At 48.6% G+C, this 14706-nt stretch overlaps 1 protein-coding gene across 1 annotated transcript; it reads right to left on the bottom strand.

Annotated features, from left to right (window-relative positions):
• Nucleotides 1-7891: 7891 nt before the first annotated feature.
• LOC142587119 (sulfotransferase 1C2-like) lies at nt 7892-14450 on the bottom strand. Its single transcript, XM_075698008.1, has 3 exons — nt 14356-14450; nt 12732-12813; nt 7892-9221 (listed from the first exon to the last, which is right to left on the bottom strand). The coding sequence occupies exons 2-3, from the start codon at nt 12774-12776 to the stop codon at nt 8235-8237; spliced, it is 1032 nt and encodes a 343-aa protein (XP_075554123.1). The 5' UTR covers nt 12777-12813; nt 14356-14450; the 3' UTR covers nt 7892-8234.
• Nucleotides 14451-14706: the final 256 nt, after the last annotated feature.

Here is a 14706-nt window from a genome sequence, read left to right on the forward strand (position 1 = left end):
ACTGGGAAAGCTCACTCGAAACACAACCCGAGGTAGAGACCGCATAAACAACAGACTACTTCGCAACCTAAGCAAGAAGGCGGCAGAACACCTTCTAAACACCAACAACGAAATCTGGGCAAGTGGAACAATTCCAGCAATCTGGAAGCCGTGAAGGTTGTCATGGTCCCGAAGCCAAACAAGCCACTGGGCATAAGAGACATGCGACCCATGTCCCTAAGATCATGCGCAGGCAAGCTGTACGAGCATATGGTTCTACTCCATACATGGAAGAAAACGGGTACATGCCCGACACCATGTGTGGATTTCGCCCCCACTTATCGACTCAAGACATCTTGATGCAACTGGAGGAGGACGTCATTGATGATCTGGGTGAGCATAGCAAGAGCGCAAGCCTGGTAGTGGACATGAAAGAAGCCTTTGGCAATGTCTCTCTCGAGGCAGTGCTGAGCAATCTCCAGGACACGCACTGTGGCGAAAGAACATACTGCGACATGCAAAACTTCCTCACCAGCAGAACAATGACGGTTGCCCTGGTCAGCCTGAAATGGGACAAGATTCAAATGGCGCAAAAAGGAACTCCTCAAGGCTCTGTCATCTCTCCTCTCCTTTTTGATATAGCCATGCACAAACGACCAAATATATTGAAGGAATACAGCGGATAGGACACGCCATCTATGATGGCGACATTACAATCTGGATGACAGGCGGATCCCAAGGAACTCAACAGGATGCACTCCATTGCACTCAATGCAATGCACTCAATTCACCTCAAGGCTTGCGGGCTCCCCTGCGCGCCAGAAAAAAATCGCAGATTGTCATACTAAAAGCGAGAACCAGAGGAAAACCACCAAAAAGGTCAAATCCCAGAACCAGAACTGTGCCTGAATTGAATGCAAATCCCTAAAGTAGAGTCGCTCAGAATCCTCGGCCTACATATACACAAGAACGTATCGGGCGCCACCACCCTACCCAAACTTCAAGAAAACGTTACGCACGTAGCACACCTGGTACGACGGGTGGCGAACGGAACACATGGTTTGAAAGAACAAGACACAGTCCAGAATCATGCTAGCCCTCATCAGCAGAATCACCTTATTTAGACCTCAAGGGAGCGGAAATCGCAAAAGTGAACGCCCTCATCCGGAAGGCCATCAAGATTGCTATAGGAACCTCCGCACACGCCTACACAGAACGACCAGTCCGCCTAGGTCTCCACAACACCTCGGAAGAGTTAGTCTAAGAGCACAAAGTCAAACAACTTTAACGCCTCAAACTCACTGAAACAGGGAGGGCAAGACTCAGAAGATTAGGACATACTGAAGGCACGCAGTGGCGCGGCGAGAAAAGGATAATCCCAGAGACAATTCGAGGGTACATCTCTGTAGACCCCATTCCAACAAATATGCATCCAATCCACTATGAAGGGACAAGAAAAATCAGAATAGAGACTTTGCGAAATACGTACGGGCGAAATGCGGACACACGATGTACCGATGCAGGGAAATACTTGGAAACTCCAGCGCATGCTATATCAGCGCTGTTGACAGCAAGAGCAAGGAGAGAACGGCAGCTAGCATCTTAACAAGAGAAATAGATTCTGTAGAAGAAACAGCAATAGCCCTGGCCATCTCAACCTTCGGCGAAGGAGCAATAATACCCACTAATTCACAAGCTGTTCGCAAAAATTTTCAGAAAGGGAGAATCTAAAGGCAAGCCCCAGAAATCCTCTCAACTAAGGCAAAGAAGCACCTGCCAGATGCACACGTCGTTTGGACTGCAGGCCACTAGTCTCTGCTGGGGAATGAGGCAGCCGACGCCACTGCTCGAGTTCACGTTCTCCGGGCTTTCTCACAGGACGCGCTAAGGAGGAAGGATGATGAAGTAAAGTTTTTCCCTCCTCCACCGGATTCTTCCTTCTTCGTGTTTTAGTTCGCTCTCGGGCTCTTCCTGAGCCGATGCGCTGCTCTCTGCTTCGGTATACCGGGACTAACGATGCTGGATGTCAATAATTCGAACTAAATTTATTTACAGGCAGACAGTAACGGTAGCAGTGGGTACATAGGAAAGAAGGGAAACGGGTTCACATTTACGAATGCGGCTGACCAAGGCCTCGGAGCAGTCCGTCGCTCCGATTGGGCAATGATGAGATCGGTCCGTCGTCTCTCAAGCTTCAGCTCACACTGCCCGCTCAACCGCGCACATCCTCACCCCCAGCCGCCGGACCATGCGTCCGGGCTGTGTAACTGGCACCGGCGGCGGCCGCCGCCCGGACCACCGGAGCCGCCCGCGCCGCCTCGGCCCGACCCAACACTCCCCAAACACTCCCTTCTCCAGATTCCGCTACAGCGGCTCGCTGTGCGATTTATGGCGCTCGCCAGAACCAGTGCGCGGGAACCCCTGCCGCTCCCTTTTTCGCCGAACAGCGTCCGGCCACCGCCTTCCCAACGCTGGCGCTCTCTGGAAGCGGCCCGGGTGCGGGCCAACAACACAACATCGTAATGCAACACGCACACAAAACAGAGTGGACCCCTGAGAAGTCGATCAAGCACGCACTTAAGCAAAGAAAAAGAATGCACACATGAGCTTCACCAAGCCGAACGTTCACAGCGACCTTACAGATGAAGTCCGGAAAAAATACACCGATATTTTGCAACACTACAGGCTAGACAGGAGAACTTACCCGCCACCTCGCCCCAGCCTACCTAGGGAAGAAGCAGTGACACTTAGGGAATTGCAAACCAATACCTACGTCCACGGTATCTTATCGCACCGAATTTCACCATCTGAGCCCCGATACACTGCAACTACTGCGCTGTCCCATACCCCCTATGTCATGTCGTATGGGGATGTGTACGAAAACATGGCACAGTAGACATCCAAACACTAACTGAGGAGTAGTGGGAGGCCAAGCTAACAGACCCTGACCCGAAGAAAGAACGCAGCCTGATCGAACGGGCACGGTAGATGGCCATGGCCCGCGTCTGCCTGGAATAAGGAGGCCGCCCATCCAGGGCGCACACTGTCCTTGCTCATAAAAAAAGCTTATTCTCCCTCTCTCTTTGCGACGCTGCAAATCGAGCTGAAGAGTAGTAGGAAACAGTCGAATATATATATAAAAAATATGAAAGCGACACACTCCTTTCCACACGAGCTAATGTGCGACAGAGGGGTAATTTAAACACGGAATCGTACTTCTGGGGCCATATTGCACAGATAGCGGCAGTTTGGACTACCATTTGATATCGAAATTTTGATCTCAGTGGCTAGGATGTTGATGTCGCGCTGCTGAGGACTAGCCCGTCTGTTCAATCCCCGCCCCGGTAGGTCGCATTTCGGTGCGAACGGAACGCAAAAGAAGAAAAAGAAAATAAACACGCTCGTCTACAGCGCATTGGGTGCACGTTGAAGAAAACACAGATGGTTAAAATGAATCCGCAGCCTTCCGCTACGACGTCCCTCATAACCTACTCCGCCGTATCGGGACGTTACCTGAAGAAGGAAGAAAAAAAAGAGAAAAAAGAACAGTAATTTGCACTGAGGAGAAGTTTAATTTTATCGCTGGAAAATCGTGACAATCATCCGCGCACCTTACGCTGCAGCTATGCACGGCACTTCATTTCTCAAATTTCTGCAATACAGCCTACCTGTCTAATTGTCTAATACGTGCAAGTCTAATCTGTGCACCATACAGAGCGTGCAGACCCAAGCACTGCGGACACGTCATGGCCTCCCGAGATGTTCCTCGATAGCGGCAGCTATTGTCATCGCACGGGGGCACCCGGTCACCACACATACAGCCGTTGAGACGCTTGTGACCCAAATTCGACACCCTTTTTTTTCACCGCAATATCACCACATCGTTTTATGACTCGTTCGCCAACGCGGCGACCACGAGCTTCATTCTATGTTATTGCGACTAGTCACAAGGATTCAGTGCGCTCAAGCTTCAAACCTGTGAAGCGCCCAATATATGTGCGCTGTGGTGTCTGCGAACACCTCAATAAGTTTGCCTCTCAGTTCCTGGGATCGCGTTAAGAAGGAATGCCTGTCATCGCTGGCCCTGAAGCTGTTGCCTCCACTTCTCCTAAATAGCTCTATTTTTTTGAGTGCGTACGCATTCACAAACACGGTTCCACGCGCTCCAACTGCTCTGTACTGGAGCAGTGGTTGTTTCGCAGGGCGCCATCTCTTTTGTGTTAAAGCGTTCTCGCATTACGACGTCACAACAGCAGCAAAACTGCTTTGACGTTGATTCTAAAAAAAAAGAACTTTTTTATTACGTCTTCCTTAAAATTACAATAGCACATAGTACGGTAACCACTAAGAACTCTCCCTGAATTTTCCGAATTTCAAGACAATAGAGTCGAATGCTTGGCTAGTTGGCATTTTGAAATGAGAACTATCTTGAAATATGGCGCAACGGGATGGCACAACAGAAAGGAAGACGAACACAGGCGCCTGTGTTCGTCTTCCTTTCTGTTGTGCCGTCCAATTGCGCTATATTTAAAGACGGTTCATATGTCAAGACAAACTTTGCGGAAGTTGCTAACTTCGTTGGCTTCTTTTGCAGCGCGTTCTTCTGACAAAGAATCCATTCTTCAATGCAGACAGCTGTCCAGCACAAAATGAGCTGTAAAACAATATCTGTTGGGCCTTTGTAACTCTCGTTAAGTCTTGTTGTAACTTTGCACCCGCGCGAGTAGATGCCCGATTATTCATGCAGTGACGTGTTTTATCGCACCGTTCTGCGCCTTCAAAGAACCCTCGCCATAACCGCATAAATTGCATGTGACTTTGCTCCCCCTTTTTTCATTTTCATGTGTCACCACACTGGCATCTTGTATGGTTGAGTTGCAACCCGCCTGTGTGCACACAGATTCTCCTTCCGCAAACAACAAGACAAACCTCGGGCACAGGTATCGCAGCGTCGCAAATTAATTTTTTTTACTGCATCCGCGCAGAAACATTTCAGTAATATTTCCCGGAGATCAAGACAAAAAGGCATTTTGCTGTTGTTCTGAGATGACGAAGAAGTAGAAATAACGGGCAGATTATGATGCCACATTGGTTGACGTTTGCCTCTCCGTTCGCTTGTAATTCGTACCGCATTTCTAGCCACTGCGACACAACGCAAGTACTTCCACGAGCGCCTAAAAGTCTACTAATCTATATTGAAAAGCGTCGACAAACACAACTTGCCCCATTTCCGGCACCTGCTGAGCTGGAACAATCCACCTGTACAAAGTTGTTTTGCGCAGCAGCGCATGCCTAGGTCCATCATAAGTGAAATCTACACGCTGCACAGTTTCGGATGGCCAATCGGAGCACGCCGGCAACAAGAAAGCACATGTCATTCCCACGTCATAGTCGTGACCTGCGAACCGATTTGCTGAGAAAGCACGTTTCATCGCTTACCAGCGCCAGCTCGGTCGGCGCAGATGAGCGTTGCTTTATGAGATCGCTAACCCAATATCGCACAATTTCCTTTTTACGTTGGCAGCTGCGACGGGCGTGCTTTGTGAATGGCCCAATTGGGACCCACGTATGGAAGTTCCCACCTGTGCAACGCCTACATACACGTCTGTTGTCGACGACAGCGATTGTACGACCGCATTTAGCTTGGCGAATACGCTTTTCTTTTTCGCAAGGTTTACATTAAAATCCGCACATACCCAGTGGGCGGGGGGGGGATTAAATGTTCATTAAAGAACGGCCGAGATTTAGTGTTACATATCCAGTGACCCAAGTTGGACAGACGGGTGGTTTGGAAAACGATTCTGTCAACACAGCAGCCCGATATTCTACCCAATGCACCATGTACTACTCAATGACCTAAGTTGTCAACAAAACGGTTCTCTATGGTTCTGAAGTGATCTACACTTCATCACTGCTGCATTTCGCTTTCCCTTCATTATCAGATTATCATGATGGGTGCTTGAGTAGGCTCTTCATTTATGCATACACCGAGGTATTCATATTTACTTAACTTGGGTATGAGTTGCTGTCCAATTTATATCAAGTTATTACTCACCTCATCATTAAAGAACACAATTCCCGATTTTTCTATACTTACTTAAGGCCTAGATTTGTCAATGCATTGCCACACATAATCGCAAGTTTGCAAATCTCTTGCATTGTCCGGCAGCAGCACTATGCCGCCCGTATACGTCAGCCCACAGACCTTCTGTTGCAGCTTTTGCCCGTTACGGATGTAAGATCAATGTAAAACTAATTCATTGTTTTCCAATCATTTTTCTAAGCTCTTAACATAAAGCGGGAACAACATTGCAGACACAAGGCATCCTTGTTTGAAACCTCGGTGAATTTCCAGAACTGCATTGTAGTTTCGGCCTTCTAATACAATTTGTAATCGCTGGAATTTTTATATCTCTATCAGCAGCTCCACGAAGTCATAATCTCTGCCCTTGTGTTTGAGAATATTCCGCAACAATTCCCTGTCCTACGTTTTCGTATAAGCTCCATTAATATTTAGAAATTCTATCTATAAACGTCTATTCTGAGCTATTGAAATCTCTATGCACTGAGCTATTACAACAAATAATATGATCTAAGCTTCTGCCAGGTCTGAAACTATGTTATAGCTTTCGCAGGACATTTCTTTCCCCACTAATTTTGACAACTCCAATTTTCTGGCTTGCATTGTAATTCTATATGTCATTGACGTTGTACTTTAAATGGTCTATACTAGCTCGTCCATTCATTATCTCCTTTGCCTTGGTAGATGCCATTACGCCTTCGAAACTGAACTTTCTTCAGTTTACTCGCTTGCTCTGTAGCACTAGTCAGCAGTGCCTTGCTCTTTGGGCCCTGCTGTTCGATGAGCTGTATTGAGATTTCATTTACTCCTGCTGCCGTGTTCTTAGGGATATTTTCTCCTGCTGTTCTCCAGTAAAAGATTACTACATTAAATTTTGATCTCGCATGCTTCTCTGTTGCTGGATCTGGTTAAGTCTGGACTACGCTCTCCTTCGTGCCGAAGTTATTCCTAATGACGTCTATGATGCGCCGCAGCACATCGTCTCCTTCGAAGATGTTACCGTCTTCATCCTTTAGAGCCCTTTGCGAATATTTAGTTGGAGCTCCTAATGCCCTTGCGTGGTTGCGGAATCCTTTTGGTGCGCCTTTGCCTCTTTTGCGAATGTCCCGCACCCAACGTCCACTTCTACATCTAATTTTGTCTTGCACAAGTACACTAGCCACCCTTTTCCTTTCTAGGTACTTGTTCCATCGAAAACGTAGTTCTTCTTCTTGCGCTCCCAACCTTCTGGCCTCTTTATAATCCCTAGATGCCTGCTTACGCTCTCACATGTCTTGAGTTATTTACTTGTTCCACCACCTGCATGGCTTCCTCTTTCCACTCCCTCAGTTCTTTAGCTTTGTTTGTCCTAGCGCCAGCTGCTTAACCCCTACCAGTTCATTGCATTCTCAGGCTGCTGTAGGAAGCGCCTCCACTTTCTTCTCTGTGCGTTCTGCGATATCTTCTTTTTACTTTTCATTGGTTTTAGCGCATTCTGCTGCTTTTGGTTCCTGTCCTGCGCTGGTATCTCCCAAATATTAAGCTTATATGTTTATGAACGCTGCCTAGGCTATTGTAGCTTGGACTAGTTGTTCCGTAGACCATTTCTCAGACTAAGGCGTAGCCGATGCTTGCCTGTGTATTCCCGGTATTGCCCCGGTACCGGTCCATGACACTTACTCTCCATGGCAACTACCATAAGGTTCTGTTCATCGCACAGGTGTAGCAATAGAGAATCATTCTAATTGATACAGGAGAACATTTATTTGGGCCAGATGGTGCATACTTGAATTAGGAAGGAACAATAAGGCGCTGTGAACAACAAGGCGCTTGTCCTGTGTCGTTCTCCCCACTTGTGATCGTCTTAGTTGGCGCTCTTCCTTCCTAATTGTATTTGGTATATCCGTCTAAATCATGCATGTGTGCATTCATATGTACCTCGTACTAACCACTAGCGCCAAAGGTAATTGTTGCAGCAACCTCGACAATTCAAAGGTGACCGCCGACCGGTGACCTCCGCGCTTTGCGCTGTAGCCATCTTGGAGGCCATTATTCGAAGCTCTCGGAACATATTGGATATCGTTGGATGCGGTTGGATGCGATGCGTATGCGGAATCGTACAATAGGTGTCTTTTTGTAATGCTCACAGATAACTAATGCGCCGATGCCGGCAACCATAACAAGGTGCAGTTCTTTATTCTCGCGCCTCTGATACTGAAGGAATGTCTGTGTCCTTCCAGAGACTCATGACGTCGCTTCCGTGCGTCTTGAGTGCAATTCGTTTCTTCATCCGTGCGACTTGTTCGGTAGAAAAGTGGTTCTTCCAGTCACCAACGATTCCCTTGCGGATGTGATCTTCCGTTGGCCGCTGCTTGATGGAGTCGCCCAGAGCTGCCCGCATCGACCTCATGGCTTCCGTCAACGTTTCGTCCGGCAGTGCTTCGAGTTTCTTCGGCCAGTTCCTGAACTCCTCGTTGAGACTCCTCATGTTCTCGAAGCTGGTCATCTGCACTACATCATCGAGAATGCTTGGCTGTTCCCTCATCTTGTTGCCGTAACGTTCTTTTCCGAGGAAGTCAGCTATCCTCAAGATCCAGCCCGGTGTGTCCTGCTTGAGGTCCTCGTACGTTAGAAAAAGCACATTGGGGTCACCACGGTGCTCGTACCAGGACAGGAGGTGGTCGAAGTAGTCGCCGAAGTCGACCTTGCCGCGGACGAACATATCCAGGAACTGGTCAAACGTGCCGTCCTGGAAGTCGTATGGCGGCAGGGACTTCGTGTGGTAGTAGTACGAGACGCAACAGTCATATGGGTTCCGCGTGACGTAGATGTACTTGGCCTTGGCCGAGTACGGCTGCAAGTGGAACGGCAGGTGAGTCTTGATGGATCCCGGTCGCTGAATGGATATCGCACGCTCGACACCCGAAACCTCGAGGAATGTCATTGTCTTTCGGCGCTCTTCCGAGCTTGGAAGCCCGCCGACGCCACCTGTGTAGATGCCATGGACGATGAATTGCAGCCAGGTTGTTCCGCACTTAGGGTAACTGACGATGAAGACGTCTTCATCAAGGGGCTTGTAAGAAAATGCAGACCGCAGATTCTTCTCCGTTAAGGCCTCGTTAACGTACAGGCCGTCTACTTCATGGTAGATGCGTTGCGATGTTGTTGTATCTCTTCGAGCCTGCAAGTTAGAAGACACTCTTCCTTGTAAATAAAGAAGTACAGTTTAGTCCCACCAACATACAATGAAGCCACCGATAGAATCAGATAAATTAAGCGAAATTAAATGTGTTTTTTTATTCAAATGGAGAAATTATACAAAGGGAATTCAGTGGCAATTTGGCGGTAGATGCGAGATAAATGCATCGTAATGCTCACGCATTACGTCGCACCTCCTTAAGGCCCCATATCCATGATTTAAACAGGGTTTACCACATTGCAAAGTGTTGTTCAGAAACTTACTCTACACACGACCTGCCTCTTCGAGGACGTCAGTGCAAGTGACGGTGGTGCGGAGTGGACCACCGTCAGTTGTACTATATATACCGGGTGTTTCAGAGAACACTTTCAAATAATTTTTAAAGTGTCCTGTGGCAGACAGCCCAATTCTAGTTCATGAGCTGGTCTACTCGAAGAAGAGGACATTACTTGCATAATAATAAAAATACATAATCAATCAATAATATCACTAAATAATTTTTAAGTAATTACCTTATGGCCCATGTTGCAATTTACAAACTCTAGCCGGTGTGTTTGCAAGGCCGATCCAGTTGGAAATAAATCTCAGGATGACACAAGTTTCGAGATAAGAATTCCCGAATTTTGCGGAGTAATACATTGGCGTTCCAGTTACTTTTGTGCTTGATTTCATAAATGGACGTGCTGTTAAGAACTGTTTTCTTAAAGCCTGATTACGAGATGGCACGGCTCCCCTTAATATCGGTTCGTCGAAAGACGTTACAGTGCGAATCATATTGCTACACGCGTTTGGTATTTGATTGTTTGAACGAGGCGCGTGGGCGCCATCATTCGGGAAAAGAATAGGAAGAACGAACTGGGCTCGCGCTGTGAATTTAACTGGTCAACGCTGCAACCGCTGTTGTAAATATAACCTGTAAATAGTTGCTCGTCTTACTGACTCGTCCTTCGCGTAACATTGTGGTGGAGGTGGAACGTTCCCCGTCCTCGCCACGGAGCTCCGAAGGGGCCGCACCATCGTCTTCTCAGCCATGGCTTCCGACAAAACCACCACGTTGCCACCTACACCTTGCCAACGACAACGAACGTTACGGTTACTAGTTTCCGTGATCCTGGGACATTCTCCGCCCAAAATGACGTTGGCGTTGACGACTGGCTCAACATGTATGAGCGTGTTAGCCAAAGCCACCACTGGGACCCTACCATCATGCTTGCCAATGTGATCTTTTATCTGGACGGGACACCGCGTGTCTGGTTTCGCACCCATGAGATCGTGCTCTCCAGCTGGGACATGTTAAAAGAGTGGCTTCGCGACCCATTTGGGAACCCGTCAGGTCGCCAACAGGCTGCGGGAAAAGAGCTTGCCACCCGTGTCCAGTTGTCGACCGAATCGTATGTCTCCTACATGCAGGTAGTGCTCGCGCTTTGCCGGAAAGTCGACGAGCACATGCCCGAGGTTGACAAGGTGGGCCATATCCTAAAAGGCATCGCGGACGACGCCTTCAATTTGCTCGTCTATAACGACGTCTCTACCGTCAACGCCATCGTCAAAGAATGCCGCCGCTTCGAGGTAGCCAAAAGCCGCCGCGTCGTCCCACGGTTTTCCCGGCTCCCAAACACCCCTGCCCCGTCCTCTTGCTCCGCTCATACCGCCACACGACCATTTCAAGAGAACGTCACACGTATCATTCGCCGTGAGATTGAAGCGGTGAATCTGGCCCCCCTTCATCCACAACCCCCGGACGGTACCTTTGACTAAGCGGCCCCCACTATTTCCGTTATTCAAGAAGTTTTGCAGTGAGAAATTGCAAACCTTGGCATCACTACCACCTGCTCTTTCTCCCGACCTGATTCGGCACCCTCTCCCATGTCCACAACATGTAATGACCGGTCTTTCGCTACCAAACCACGCAATCCTGCTGAATGGCGAACCCCAGCCGACAAACCGATCTGTTTCCGCTGCCACCGCGTTGGTCATGTACCCCGCCACTGCCGCACCACCTGGATGCCGCCGTACTGGAGCTCATTCCCTGCTCCTCGCCCATACGCCGGTGCTCGCCGTTATTCAACTTGCTGTCTGTACCCTACCTCTGATACCCCGTCGCCTCAACACCGTCGCTCCCCGTCACCCCAGCCTCACCGGTTTTCCTCGCCAAACCGACGGACGGAAAACTAGGCTATGCAGCTCTTGGAGGTAGTGCTGCATCACGTTCGTCCTGTCCAAATCCTATGTTGACGCTCCTCACCAACATGAACATTATTGAAATAGACTTAGATGGTGTTCCGTTGACGGCATTAAATGATACTGGAGCCCGAGTGTCCATAATGAGCGCTAACCTACGTCGTCGCCTCAAGAAAGTTCTTACGCCTGCCATCACTCGAGCCGTACGCGTCGCCAATGGCGCCACTGTTGCCGTCAGGGGTATGTGCACTGCTCGCATAGGAATTGCTGGCCGCCAAGTTCCAGTTCTGTTCACCGTGCTGACCAGTTGCCCTCATGACACAATCTTCGGGCTCGACTTTCTGACGACGCATTCTGCCCTCATCAACTGTGCCACCCGGTACGCTGTGCCTCGAGCTTCCTCTTCTTTCAGACATTCAACCCGAACCAACCGAACACCTTCTGCTCTACAGCATTTGTTCGCTCACCTCCAAAAGCCCTAACATTCGTTGAATTGGCCTCAACGACAACCGTTCCTGATGGCGACTATGTCGTCGCTCCTATTCGTGATGTCCTCCTAGCGCGCAACATCTCTGTGCCCCACTCCGTCGTAACCCTTGCCGCTAAACGGACGTGCCTCCCCGTTATCAATTTTGGCTTGACGAAGCAAGTGTTACCTGAAGGCATAACGGTGGCCACGCTCCGGTCAGTGACAGACGACCACGTCACTGCTTTTGCAGCCGACGCGTCTCCAGATCCTTCTGATTACCCCCAGGATGCCTTGAACATCGACGGCCCATTACGTCCCATGGGCGCTCCGGACCTCGCACCTGACCAAGCAGCCGCCCTATATCGCCTTTCGCTTTCCTACCGCGACATATTTGACACTGACAATCGACCACTTGGTCAGACGTCCCTTGTTGAGCATCGGATAAACACTGGTGATGCTGTTCCCTTCCACCGCCAACCGTATCGCGTGTCCATGGCAGAGCAGGAAGTTATTCAGCAGGAAGTAAACGAGATGCTCGCCAGAGGCATTGTTGGGCTCTAGTCGAGCCGTTGGGCGTCGCCGGTCGTGCTCATCAAAAAGAAAAATGGCACGTGGCGTTTCTGCATTGATTACCGCCACCTAAACCGAATTACTAAAAAGGACATTTACCCTTTACCAGGAATCAACGAATCATCCTTCGCGTAGCAATATTTTAAGAGTACCCAAGTATTTCCCGTCACCGTGTCATTTTGATGTCGTCAGAACTGCATACTAATAGGGGCTACTCCAGTGTGCACCGTGTGCAAGTAGGTGACAAAACAAACTTCGTGCAAGGTGCTGACCTCTTTGGTAGCCTGTGCAGCGTGTTCTTCGGCCGGGGACTCCATCGCTCACAGCAGGCAGCTCTCTGACACCCTATCGCACCTGCGAAACGAATATTTGGTGGCACGTTATAAATCTTGCTGCGGCGGCATTATAAATCTCAATTCTCGGTTACCGCAAATTTTACGGCAACCGGGAATGACTACCAGTCGCCATCCCGTGCTCGCTCCCCTCAGCATTCACAGAAGCCTGAACATTAAAGGAGCGCAGACAGATAATCTTTGTCCCGTTATTGTTGCTTTACTGGGTAGCTGTTGGTCCAGTAATTACGCTATGGAGCGTCCGAAAGCGCAACAAGTAACAAGTTAAATAATAATAATAATAATAATAATAATAATAATAATAATAATAATAATAATAATAATAATAATAATAATCAGCCTGGCTACGCCCACTGCAGGCCGAAGGCCTCTCCCATACTTTCTCCAAATATCCCGGTCATCTGCTAATTGTAGCCATGTTGTCCCTGCAGACTTAATCTCATCCGCCCACCTAACTTTCTGCCGCCCCCTGCAACGCTTCCCTTCTCTTGGAATCCAGTCCGTAACCCTAAATGACCGGTAATTAATTGCACTGCCTCCTAATGCGACCAGCTTGAAACGCGCGACAAGTATACAGCATGACTTCGGACGTGAAAAAAAGAAAGCAGACTCAACACGCCATCGAGGCCAGCCGAGTAGGTTTCGTGGTAACAGGTACCATCGACGCATATTCGCACACTATGGCCCTGGTGCCAAAAGCCGAGTCCATTCAGCATTCGACGGAACAAAAATGGCAGAGCGTGTATGTTTCTGTTGCAGAGAAACCAGCTATCGGAAGTAACAATGTGATAGCTTTTGGCGTCACCGACATCGTGTGGCCTTCAGTCACCACGCCGGGCGGAATGGTGGGCTCTTGTTTGTTATGTCACATGACAGCCACCGCCACTTTCGGGGCACGTGATGAGCCTCATTTTTTCACGTCCGAGAAGCCGCGCCGCGCGCCTGCTTTTTGTTGTTACTCATGTAGGCGGCTATTGATTTCATAGTTAGAGTACCAAGCCTCAATTCATTCAGAGCACCGGTCATACGAAAGGTGCTCTGAATGAATTGAGGCTTGGTACCGTAACTATGAAATCAATAGCTGTCTAAATTAGCAACATAAAAAAGATAAATAAAGAATAATTGGGACACAAAATATCCGTGACGATATTTAGAAGCCTGGGCGCGTTTTCGCTTTTCATGAATTGTAAAAGCAGCTTTCATCAGCCATCTTCGGCTGGATTGCCCCAAAGTGAACAAGAAATGCTTAATTAAAGTCGTAACTTCGGAATTCATTCAAACAGAGCAGGTAAACAAACGTTTGCCGATTTTCTTGAAGTTAACCGAAATTTCGAATTTTCAGAATTTTAACGGTCGTGGCTGGGATCAGTATAAAGCAGCATGCACAGGCTAAAGCGCGAGTAAAATACAGAACGCCGTGGCGATATCTTTAGAGAAGTAGCACGAGAACAATAAGTGGCTTGCACGGCCACCCGACCAACAACACACGGTATAATGGGTCTTCGTGTGAAGAAGTGAGCGTATAGGAGTAATTGTTACTTACCAAGTAGTATGGCACTGCGAGAATCCTGAGCAAGCAAGCGACACAGCTCAAATAAAGCAGAAAGCCTCAGTTATTCGTTGATGGGTTCTTCAGCAGCCACCACGAAAGGACAACGAATGCACTTTCACCGACAAGACAACAATTCTCCGCTCGATTAGAGCGATAAACGTTATCAGCGAGCGCCTTCACGCATTTCTCTGCAGTAATCTGCTGTACCCAGATATATCATTGGTGCCCCGTGTCAGTGTGTGTGTCCTTTCAGAGAACAATGAAAACAGAGGTGAAGTTCCCGTGTCTCTCTGCGGTTTTCAGCACCCTGTCGATTACCTCACATCATGGGAACTGCTCTCA

Source organism: Dermacentor variabilis, chromosome 7, assembly GCF_050947875.1.
Source record: "Dermacentor variabilis isolate Ectoservices chromosome 7, ASM5094787v1, whole genome shotgun sequence".
NCBI lineage: Eukaryota > Metazoa > Arthropoda > Arachnida > Ixodida > Ixodidae > Dermacentor > Dermacentor variabilis.

Coding starts and splice junctions, on each gene's coding strand:
- LOC142587119 (XM_075698008.1), bottom strand. CDS start 12,776: ATGGAGTCCCCGGCCGAAGAACACGCTGCACAGGCTACCAAAGAG. Junction 9,222..12,731: donor CTGCACAGGCTACCAAAGAG/GTCAGCACCTTG, acceptor TCTAACTTGCAG/GCTCGAAGAGATACAACAAC.